This window comes from Cottoperca gobio, chromosome 14 (genome assembly GCF_900634415.1).
Source record: "Cottoperca gobio chromosome 14, fCotGob3.1, whole genome shotgun sequence".
In the NCBI taxonomy this organism is placed as follows: domain Eukaryota; kingdom Metazoa; phylum Chordata; class Actinopteri; order Perciformes; family Bovichtidae; genus Cottoperca; species Cottoperca gobio.
The window spans coordinates 1,944,454-1,956,961 of record NC_041368.1 but is presented as its reverse complement, the minus strand read 5'-3'; the positions used below and the strand labels follow the sequence as shown (position 1 = coordinate 1,956,961).

The 12,508-nt window shown below is 42.0% G+C and overlaps 1 protein-coding gene across 4 annotated transcripts in view; it reads left to right on the top strand.

Moving 5' to 3' along the window:
* Nucleotides 1-12,508, top strand: part of robo3 (roundabout, axon guidance receptor, homolog 3 (Drosophila)) — a 75,205-nt gene that overhangs the window by 48,637 nt on the left and 14,060 nt on the right. For all 4 annotated transcript variants that reach the window (XM_029447707.1, XM_029447706.1, XM_029447705.1 and 1 more), the window contains 5 exons: nucleotides 144-268; nucleotides 2,128-2,299; nucleotides 4,211-4,416; nucleotides 9,986-10,067; nucleotides 11,123-11,291. In XM_029447707.1, the coding sequence (XP_029303567.1) occupies nucleotides 144-268; nucleotides 2,128-2,299; nucleotides 4,211-4,416; nucleotides 9,986-10,067; nucleotides 11,123-11,291 (754 nt within the window). The remainder of the gene's footprint in view (nucleotides 1-143; nucleotides 269-2,127; nucleotides 2,300-4,210; nucleotides 4,417-9,985; nucleotides 10,068-11,122; nucleotides 11,292-12,508) is intronic.

Genomic DNA, 12,508 nt, shown 5'->3' with positions numbered 1-12,508 from the left:
TGTCACTGCTGGCACATTCTCACTGTATTATGCCTTAACACACACACACACACACACACACACACACACACACACACACACACACACACACACACACACATAGTTAATTTATATTGTAACGACTTCCTCTCTCTGTGTTGCAGTGCCCCCTCAGATCGTGGTTCGGCCACGGGACCAGATCACAGCACCGGGTCGCACCGTAACCTTCCTCTGTGGCACCAAAGGGAACCCTCCGCCAGCCGTCTTTTGGCAAAAAGAAGGCAGCCAGGTAAGAAACGCCTTGTGACTTAAAGTGAGCACCTCCTCATCATAGAGGATGACATTGTTTATGCCCTCTAAAGCAGGGGTTCCCAAACTTTCAGTGGCCAAGGCACACCAAAGACCAAGCCAACATCTCAAGGCACACCTGTGTTCATATCCGGGCAGAATCCCCTCTCTAACACAGAGTATCACTGTTATCACTCTGTGAACATTTATTTAGCCTAGTCCTTGTAAGAAGCTATTCTCCTTCACACTAGCAGAGAGCCTTTCATGTGTCACACTCTAATATATCCCACCATGCGCAAATGGCTAAAACTGACGTAAAGCACTTGGATGATCTGAATGTTAGAGGTATAACCAACCAGATAAGTCTAAATATGATTAGTATAAAAGTGACTTAAAACAATGATATATACACTATGATAAACACAGCAGCCACTACTGTTGTGATGCTAGTTTAAGATAGTGTTATGCACATGCCTGCATCTCTTCTCACTGTTCGGTTCTTGACTGTTATCCTTTGCTTGTATCACTATGTGCTGTAGTTTAGCGCCAGGGTGACTCACACACACACAACCACACACTCATACACACCTCATTTTCCCATAATCCACACAGGGTATTATTCACCAAAGCGTGAGTGTGCTCAGGCCTGTGTGTGTGTGTGTGTGTGTGTGTGTGTGTGTGTGTGTGTGTGGGTTGTGCGTGCATAAGTATGAGTGTGAGAAAGGCGAACGTGTGATAAGCATTGCAGCCTGTTGGAATGCACTGAAAGGCTCGATGAGAGTGTGTGGGTGCCTGTAGCATGGCTCCCAGGTACAGATTAGAGGGGGAAGAGTGAGATTGGAGGAGGCCTGGATAATGTGTGTGGGAGAGGGAGAACAATAGTGAAGGAGAGAGATAAAGAGGAGAAAGCATGGAGGAAGACGGGGAGGAGAGGAAGAATGTGGGCCGCACATTTGGAATGTTAGCTGCCTTTTACTGAAATACCCAGGAAATATATCTTTATTTCACACTGACAAGTGAAAAAGAAAAGTAGAGAAGATCAGGGATGAAGTTAGGTGGAAACACTTTTGGTGACAGCCGAGGTTCTGCATGATGTACATGCAATGGAAGAAATTAGTCACAGCACACTATTTGTTTTCTTGATTTTTTTTAATGCAACAATTTATTTAGCAACAATACTTTGTTGCAGTGTAATATGCAGTGGCTCTTATGCAGCAAGCCCAATTTGTATTTAATAGGAAAGCACTGTTTGTAACATTGTGTCTGTTTTTCATGCACCTGATTATTTTTCTGTTATTCCATTTGTGCATATTGTTGTAGGTTTCTGAGTATTAGGACATGCATATTCATATGCACAAAGAGATACAATGTCAAGGTCTGCCATTAGAATGAAAGGCCTTAGTTCATCTGTCTTTCTTTGATTTCTCCTTTTCTGTCGTCACACTGCATTTAAATAGTGTTAACAGCTCTCCTCCATGTCTTCACAACTTTATTTTCAAGTGACCTAAAGTGTGTCTTTTGTCTAAATGAACATGTCAGCACAAGCTAACAGAAGCTCTTGACCATGAACATTACATGAGCCACACTTATCAATTAATAATGTGCACTTTTAAATTGAAATTCTTACTAAAGCTGAAAGAGGAACAGCTTATATCTTCTTTCTTCTTTCAATATCAGCTCACTGAATAAAAGCACAAAAAATGAAAAATGAGTTTGTTAAACTAATTCTGAAAAGAAAGCCCAGAAGAATGTTGAACTCTTTAATTGACATTAAATTGATATCAACTGCAAAATGAATTTGAGAGTTTGTAAATGATTACAAAGAAACTGAATAATCTTCCTAATGTTTTGCTTCTCCAGATATTACTGTTCCCCATCCAGGAGCCATCACAGTCCGGCCGGTTCTCTGTGTCGCTGAGCGGTGAGCTCACCATCACCGACGTCCAAGTCGAACACTCCGGCTATTACATCTGCCAGGCCATCAGTGTGGCCGGCAGCATCCTGACTAAAGCCTTGCTGGAGGTAGAAAGTGGTGAGTGTCAACACACAGACAGGCAGGCAGCGTGTGGAACTACACGAGTGCAGTAACCTGATTAAAGGAAACACTTGACAGCTTTCATACTTTGTCTTTTGGCTTCCACTCTTCAAATTCACACACCTGTTGTATATTTTCTCAAGATCTGAATTCAGCTTACTCGATATAACTTTATTTAACCAGGACTAGTGCCTCACTGAGATTAAGAATCTTTATTTCAGAAGTGTCCTGGCCGAGACACCATAAATCTTCTTTAGTTCTATGTTGATCTGATTAAATTCAACGCTGAAATTACCCTCCAAGTCAAAGTCTTAAAATGCTTGAAAAATTGCATCTTTAAACTGCACTGAAGTGTAATGTCTGGCCTTAGTTTGCATTGATTTTCAGAAGACACTACTGAACTAAATGACACATTAATATGGGCATTATTGGCATTTGTGTTAAACATATAATTAGCATTTTCCACTGCGATGTGTGTCAGCTGCAGACTCAATTTACTGACTGCTGTAATAATGAAGGATTGTTCAGCCAAAGGAGCCAGAGCGAAACTCCCCCCTGTAAACTGCATCAAGTAAAAAGAAGATACACTATGCATGTGTTTGAAGTTGAGTAAAAGAAGATACAGTCCGAATTTAACCACCAACAATAAGTCTTTTCTAATCTTTAAACTTTACTTTTTCAGCTTCGTACTTGGGAGATATAATAATATCTCCCAATCTATGGATTTAACCTCCCCTCCCCACAAATGTGCAGCAATATAAATTCAAAAACCCGTCCTTTTAAATCCGTCTCAAATTTAAATATTCTTCCCCAAGTTCTTATCTGATGTGATGAAAAGGGACAACTGGTGATAGTTCTATGCAAATAACCCCGCTGCAACATATGCTGCCCTCCCTGCATCCCTCGCATTCAGGGAGTAAACAGGGATTTTTTTCAGCTCCTGTATTGACGTTTCACACTTTCAGTTAGCTCCAGTTAGCTGATAATATCAGAGCTTTCTACAGCACAGAATACTAATGAGGGTCTGCTCCACGTCTGAAGTCAAATGTCAAACAGTGGGGTGAGTGAATTGCCGGCCGAGGGCTTTGTGAGCGTCGGTTCGCAGGAAAGAAAGTAAACCTTTCGGCTGCGAACAGTCTTCCGCTCTTTTCCACAACCAGTTATGAATGTGCAGGAATTTAATTGACTTCCACTCATTCCACCGTGTATACATTTAAGATTGGACTTACAGACTTACAGACATGCAGCCTTATTACATAGCCCTATAATCTCCAGTAATTGAAAACCCCAAAGAAACACATGAAACATATCAACCACGCCTGATAGTTTAAAATGTAGGTGAGATGTAATATTTCCATGTTGCCTCTGATTGTTGGATAAAATGTAGTTTCTGAAGTGTTGAGTAGAACATTTACAAAGATACAAGGTCATTATTCTGTGTCGTTAAAAACAATAGAGCAGATGTTGTGTATTATGTGTCAGCCAAAATGTCTGTACAGTTTGCTGCTGTATTAAAGCTCTGACAGCCGGATATAGAACCTTTAACATTGTGAGATCTGGTCTGCGAGGTCTGCGCTCTCCGAGTGCCCTTCTAATTTTGGACATGAGTTTTGTTTAAGCGCACATAGGGTGCCAGTGAGCGTACTTGAGGATCCTCACATTGCAGGTCAGTGTGTAGTTGGATAATGTGTGTCTGATTGTATTGTTGTGTCAAAAAGGACATGTTTTGGGTGATCTTGAGTTTCTTGCCTGTTAAACATGGACAGACAGCACCCCCATCACACTGTGTGGTACACACTCTGTAGCGCTACAGGGAATTACATAGTGAGTGGAAATCCTGTCAGAATGTGAGTTCTCAGTGTTGGCCTTATATCCCAAACCATCTGACTGGGTTCTCTGTCCCTGCAGCACCTTCGGACCGCGTCCCGCCCATCATCCGCCAGGGACCAGCCAATCACACTTTAGCTCCTGGCTCCACCACTCAGTTGCACTGCCACATCATGGGCAACCCCATCCCCAGCATCCAATGGGAGAAAGACGGTCAGAGGATCCTGGGGAACGACGGTCGAATCAGCTTGATGGAAAACGGCACCTTTCAAATCACAAACCTGCAGGTATTCGAATAAAAGACTTCAACAATTAGAATGCAGACACAGATTATTTGTTAATGTAACCTCAGATCAATGAAATACTTTTGAATTATCATTTTGCCTATTAAATTCTCAGCTTTTCTGTGATGACCTTCAACTCTTTTTAATTCATTGTATATTTATTACTACTTCTCATTCCATCACACCACGATCGCCACTGAACTCATTAAAATGTATTCACGATCTTCATCTATTACTATTTGCACATCAAACATGATGCAGTTCACACAAGATCAACATATTCCACATGATAAAAGACCCGTTTTAATTACAGGGAATGTACGAAGCCCTTAAATAGAGGACATTTTTACCGTTGACTCAAATGATGAGTTTTTATGAGAGGAGGAGAGGTGGGGAATGTAGGAAAACCGCATCTGTGAGGCGTGATCACCATGATAATGAGCGTGCGAGGCCATTAGCAGTCGTTAGCATCGTCTTACTCCATGCTAATGAAATCCATTCTGCACAGAATTCCCTCCTGGGTATGAAGCAGCACCTGAGGTCACCGCAGCCTGTGCGAGACTCGAGGAGGCTCACACATTAATTGATTGTGGGTTCTCAATGATTAACGATCGCTGAGACTTGTAATTAAATCCTCAATACATGGACTGGCTACATGGACTGGCTGAATGAGAGGGAGAGGGTGAGACGGAGGAGCAGGAGGACGAGGAAGAGATAGAAGGAGACATAGTCGGGAGTCAGAAGCCTGAAGTACATTTTATGCTGCATTCATGTCCTGTAGGAATAAAAGCGAGTGACTTGACAGTTGAGAGCAGCAGCTTGGAAGTGCTCACGCTTTGGAACCCATTTGAAGTTGTCAAACTGTGTGCTGAAGGTCTCCGTAGACTTTGGCTCTGTTTGATCAGTTTCCACACAGTGAGCAGACATGCCCTCAGTGATGCTGGCGTGTTTGATTGTATTGTTTTACAGCAGACATAACAACAACTCGTATTTATGGCTTTCAGAGATAAGATCACAAAATGACTTGAGAAGTTGTTCTGCACTTGTCAGTGATGTCAGAGGTTGGACATTAGAGTCCATCACGTAAACAAAGAATCTTTCCCACGTTACACATTTCAGAGTGTTTCTCTCCATTCATCATAAGCTGCAATGATTTGATCTGAGAGAGCCATGCTGGCGCTCTGTGAGGCTCAGCAGTGCAATGAGCTAAATGCTCATGTGCTGACAGTGGTGATGTTAACATAGTGATTAAGCAGGTATAATGTTTACCATGTTCAGTATCATAAGTTAGTGTGTAAGCAAGATGCTAAGATTCTATCAGTTATTGTAATATTGTACTCACTGATGTATCGGTCTATTGTGGTTGATATTAACGTGGTGAGTACAACTGATGTCAAAGCTACAAAAATAAGAAATTAGTAGTAATAAACTGGAAATTCATTATCAAATCACAGTGGATACCACTGTAGGTCATGTAATCATTTCTCATATGAGTTTATTGCTTTGATTATCTAATGATATCACTATTGTGCTAAATGATGATTTTCTCAAATTCTCACAAGTAAAAACCTTTAATTAATTAAGATGTTAATTTAAACCTCAATTTAAATTAAATCACATCAATTTAAATCCATAACTATCCCTTTATGTTAACTCTGCTCTGAATTAACACAAACACTAATCATTGAGCACCATCTTCTTTTTGTATGATAGGATCAAAATTTAAAACAGCATTCATAAAACACATGGAACAGTAGAAATATCAGTACAAATAAGTCGATTTCATCAGGGCGCCTGGAGGGGGACAGATGGTCTGTTTGTTCCTCGTACCCTGGCACTGAGGAGATGCCATTACCCTGGGATCTCTGCCAGACACACACTACCACAGTCCCTCACGTGCCAAGATGTCCTGGACAGACGGGAAGTGTGTGTGTGTGTGCTGGTGGGGGGGTTAAAGAGGTTTGTGCTGCCATTCTGCTAAACAGTTGATGTGGGTGTGGGGTCGGGGGTGTGCGCGGGTATGGCAAGTTAAAAAAGGAAGGGAGAGCGACAGTTGGGAAGCAGAGGAACCCAAACAAAGCACGAGGAGTGTGAGAAGGACGACGTGGACAAAAGAAAACAGATTACTGTGAGTAATCAGGTTAAAGTAGGAAATCGAGTTCATGTGTTGACTTTAAATCCCAGTGTACACGTGTCTGTAATCACATTTCCCTTCTGCACCCTCCTAAAAAAGGATTTGACATCATTATCAACCTTCTGTGCACTGTTGTGCAGGAGGCTGCTGTCCATGCTCACCGGGTAGTTAGCAGGCGGTGGACACAGAGAAGGAAAAAGACTCAAAAGCTCAGATCACCCTGTTCGACTGGCAGAGGATTTGAAGTGCAGAACTGTCCCAAATGTCAACGATATAATCAAACTATAATAAATAAGTAATATCCCCTCTTTACGTGTAGAGCTCCTCTCTCCAGCCTCCCTCCCTCCTCTTCTCCTCTTCTCCTTAATCCATTTTTCAGCAGTCTGTTTCGCGCAGCGCCCAGAGCTGCCGGCCTTGATTAATAGTCAGGTGTCCCGGCTGTTTACTCCACCCGCCCTCTGTGCCGATTCCCCATCCACCGATCAAACGCCACCATCTGGGGACCTGCTTTTTACCCCCTCAGACAGAGGCAGCATCAGCCGGCCCACACAGGTCAACTCAAGGTCAGAGCGTATAGAAAGAGAGGAGGAGCAGCGAGGGATGTTGTATGGGATGGAGAGTCACCTGTCCCATGTCCTGCAGAATGCTCTGACAAGCCACTTAGGCTTGAGTAATTCCTGTGTCAGCGTTACTGATGAGAAGGCCCAGACGTGCACATGTACGTGCACACCGCTCAGCGAGGCATTAGTCATGATAGGCTCTGCCTTGCACATCCTCTGCATAATGTATAAGGTTTTCAATGGGAGTAATATGGGCGGTGTTCGCAGAATAAGTGAATAAGGGAAGGCTGATTGTGTTTGCGGTGGATTGGGTCTGCATGTAAATTGATGATCTACAGAGGACTGAAGCCTCTTGCAGCAAAACAGATGAAAAACGAATAAAAATTCCCCATAACACTCCCACACACACCTGTACAACCACACGCACCATTTATAATTGATCTAAAACCTTTATTTGGTGTTGTTTGGAAACCTGCATTGTTCGCATCTCTTGCTGTATTTTTCTTCTTGTTGCCTGTTTTACTTGCTGCACTGCTAACTCTTAAGGCCACCAGTAGTTGACATGCGCGACTGCCCTTTGTACTCGGCAGAAATATGTCGACTTATGGCATGAATGTGCAAGAGTTGGTCAATGACAAAAGGGCACACCCATCAAAACATTGCTCTACAACATCACTAGTGTTAAAACATTAGCATGGTGCATTTAAAGTAAGCACTTGTATCTTTGAGACCAACCAAACATGTTAAATAAAGTATATGTATTTTGCTGGTGCATTGCTACATTTGTTGGCGCGTTACTTGGCAACAAAAATGCAAGGGGCTTTGGTAATGGCGTATTGTTTCGGGTAACAGAGAGATGGTGAAATAATAATCCAGTTGGAGTAACAGATGAAGGTTCATCAGACACTGAATGAACCTGACGCTGCACAGCTGTTTGTATCTTTTGATTTGATCTGCTGTTGCGATGGTCACATGAGGGAAGCAGTTGAAAAACTTCATCTACAAGAAATATACCAGGAATGAGCATTTGCACGTGATTGATGGATGACAATGTGTCACAAAGTTGAGCCCGGTTCAACTTCTTTGAGGGGCACCCTGTCTTTTTTGCCGGAGCGCTCAGCGTCGGCACCGGTGGCTTTACGTAAGATTTCCCCTCATTCACCATACAGCGAGAGATTTATTTCTGCTGCATGTCCACAATTAGTTTAATCCAGAACAGGCTTAGTGCTGCAGTATAATTAACACCTGTAGTAAGTAGACTTCCAATCACTTGACAATCTCCTGGTGGCCGTGTATAGCTACAGACCATTCTGCATCTTAAATGAAGGATGGATTGGAACTGAAAGTGAAAGAAGGACAGAAAGAAAGAAAGAAATGTTCCTCTGTGTCACATTCCCCAGTGTAGAGACCCCCAACATCCCCTTCTGTTGTAAGCAATTTCACAGCCGTCTAGCTTTTGGCTTGCCTCCCCAAAAATGTGATAGTCTGCATTCACATGTGCACACACACATGCACATTTATCACACACCTCTTAATTACATCTGCTCATAGCCTGTCCAGAATGCTAAGTAGCTGTTGAGTAGAAAGACTGGCGCCTCAGAAATTTCTAGACCTCTAGCTGGTCATTAAAATTCTGTCCTTTGATCCTTCCTTTAACGCTCCTCCTCTGCCGTGCAGGAATCACACGAGAACATAAAAGCCACCAGCTTGACTTTAGCTTTAACTTCAAAAAGGTCCATTGAGAATATGTCATTTATGAAAAAAATGTAATATCTGCAATTGAGAAAATGTAAAGTAAAAGCAGTTCATTAAAGCAGATGTTGTGTTAAGGTACCTAATGAGAATGTAAATATTCATATGCAATTAACAATATTTGATGCCCAAGAGAAGCACTATGAAAAAATAATGTCAAACAGATTTAGATAAACAAACCCAATGTACTGGCTGAATGCTGCGTTTTACTTTGAAATGATTGACCGAAATGAGATCATAATATATTAATTTATTATATTATAATATAATTTAATGGTGTAGTTATATCCACAGCCATGCTGTCACTTCACATCCAAATAATGCAAATGGCATCTTTTGAATTGCCTTCAGCTGTATATGATGTTACATTACATTATTACATGACAGGTCATTTATCAGACGCTCTTATCCAGAGCAACTTACATTGAACTAAGTACAGGACAGTCTCCCTGGAGCAGCTCAGGGTTAAGTACCTTGCTCAAGGGAACAAAGGTGGCAGCTCTGGTGTTGAACTCCCAACCTTCTAGTGTTTTGTTTGGAAGGAGTACCACTAGACCACTAGACCATCACCACCCTGTCATGTTCCTATATCCGTCTATACATCCGTAACCCTGCGCGTAGTTTCCATCTCAAACACTTGTATGATAGAATCTGTGAGAGGTTTCTTCTTTAACCTCATAATAATCATAGAAAAGAGACAGAAAGTCAAAAGGTGAGGACTGGTGAGTTATAGATGCGCTTTTTTAATATATTGGCACCGATGTGAGCTCTCGAGCTGCTCATACTAAAAAGCCAATCTTATTTTGATGTGAAAGGGAAAAGTCACGTGGTCGGCTCCGTATGAAGAACAGCTCTCTGTTCTGCCGGCTTTTCATCCACGCCAACTTCCCTCTGCTCAGTATTCTGAGTACAAACATTCTGCTTGGAGAGATATGACATTTAGTCTCAATCACTGGTAATGGGTACATTAACATTGTATCATGGTCTCACACACACTCACTCTCACACACACATCCACACACCCACACCCACACACACACACACACACACACACACACACACACACACACACACACACACACACGCTCACACACTGAGCTAATGATACACATTTTACTGTTGCCAGGAAACGGACTCTGGGGTTTACACCTGCCTGGCTTCCAGCTCCAGTGGTGAGACGAGTTGGAGTGGAGTGCTTACAGTGAAAGGTAAATTGTCTCTGCGTGATTTAAATACATGCAAATGACAAATGATTTTTTATACAGCTGAAAACAGAATCCTGATTATCACTAGGGCAATTATTTTGCACATTAACTTCTAGATTATTTGATTAATCATTTGGTCTATAAAATGTCAGAAAATAGTAAAACATATCTATCCCAAAATAGCCCAAATATATTCAGTTTAATATGGTATATAAAATAGAGAAAAGCAGGAAATCTCCATATTTGGGAGGCTGAAAACGGCATTTTCGGACAGTTTTGTTGAAATAATCTCTGTCTTTACTTTACTGTTTTAATCAACAGCAATGAAATGATTAGTTAGTAGTTGTAGTTATAGTGTGACAGCAGATAAGAACATTTGTGCACAGAGAAGTCATTTCTTTAAAAAGTAAGAAGGTTCCTTGGGACTATTTAACTGCTCAAATGAAACAATGCTGAGTCTAACTGAAACATTAACCCCTGCTGGTCGTGAGGCTGTCGCTGTTCAGACTGCAAATATAAATGTGTCTGTGAATGTCTGAATGTGAAGCGTGATGTCGGTCTGCTCTATTGTATCAAAAGTAAGGAATATGTTCATCATTATTGTGAAATGATCAGGTTTAGTTTGCACTAATGGCCTGCTCGCTGTACATTATCCGGCTTATTACATGCCTACTTACTAAATCAATCAATGATTTGACACAAAATATACACGCTCTGCTTTGTGAGGCCATGCCCTTTTTATGTTCTCCACAGCCCATCAGGGATTAGTACTCAAAATAATTCAAGCTGTAGAGATTTCATGAGTACCAATTTAACTAACAAGCTGCCCTGATGACACCACAGTGTGACTGAGAGATAAGTTAGTTAATATCCAAAAGATTAAGTGAAAAGCAAAATTGTAAAGTCTGTTAGTGATTGAAGTCAGCCCAGAGCGACAGTGATGCAAATGTTCGGTCAACATTAGCGGGATTACATTTATATATATATAATATAACATTTATAATATAAACTCCTCGTTATCCTCCTCTTTGTTTCTTCCTCCGCTCCTCTCCATCCAGAGAGTGCAGACTCCTCAGTAGCTCAGGCCACAGAGCCCTTCCAGTTGCCAGGTCCGCCACACAAACCCATAGTCACAGATGTGTCCAAGAACAGTGTCTCTCTGACCTGGCAACCCAACGCCCACGAGGGTGGAGCCGCCGTCACCTCCTACATCATCGAAGCCTTCAGGTGAGTTTTGCTAAATCTAAGCTACGTAAAAGGCCGGTGCAAAATCACGAATGGACACTTTGTTTTCAGCTGATCTGTGTGTCTTCCCGGTCCTCGAGGATTATTAAATCAGAGAGCCTTCACTGCTTTACTAGTATGCTTTTTCTGCTAATCATTCCTCTTCTTTTTTTAGCAGTCAAGGCTGCATTCTTCTTTCCACAATTTTAATGTAAAAGTGTTAAAATAGAAAACCTTTTTCATTTTAGGACCTTCACTGTATCCCAGATTAATGACATTCTTTAAAGATAGTCAGGTGCCAAATGTATTCATTATTATTAGACCTTGAAAATAATACTCTAAACTAAAAGGAATGTAACATTTCACGTTAGGCCAGGTAAAAACAATGGATGACATCACTATGATAAAACTTTGCTTGTGCTCCGGCACATACATACAGTTCATAGGTACAAACATGTGAAAGGACTCTCTTGTCCTTCATGGATACTCATGAGCCTGAATGCAGATCCACAGGAATTTAAGGCACTGCCACTTGAGAGGACGTCCACCTTGGATTAATTAGGGGGACAGTAGCTTTAGCTGAGCGGGATGGGTGGCTCCACAGAGGGAAGATAAACTTAGACAGCGTTACGGGAAAATCTGTCCTGCCAATTCGATAAAGAGGGGAACACCGGCAGAGCTTTATCAGATCTAGAAGTCCACCGTGTTCCATGGCAGCGGCAGAGCGTTTCCAAGGAACGCAAACCAATTCTCCATAAAGCAGCTAAAGGGGACCGGGGGGATGTTTGCAATAACATTTCCTTGCCTGAGGTGCTATGGTGTGTTTGTAGGAGCACAGGGAAGAGCTAGGTGTGTGTGTGTGTGTAATAGTGTTTATTTAATGTACAAAGACAGACTTCCATTATCCTGGTGAGACTGCATTCATTTTCTATTCTGGGGCCACAGCCTTGTGTGTGAACTCCCTCTGAGCATCTCCTCCACAAAGTTACCTTGAATTCAGCCTACACGCACACACACGCACACGCACACGCACACGCACACGCACACACCAAATGAGATGACATGATGAGTATTCATGAGTCGTTTTCCTCTTTGGTCTAATTGTGCAGTTTGGCACTGAAGCTAGTTCACCACAAACCCACACAGTACCCTTGAGGAAAATCTAAACGTGTCAAACAAATGGTTGAGGAGGCCTTTGTGACTGCTGCTCTGCCAAGGTG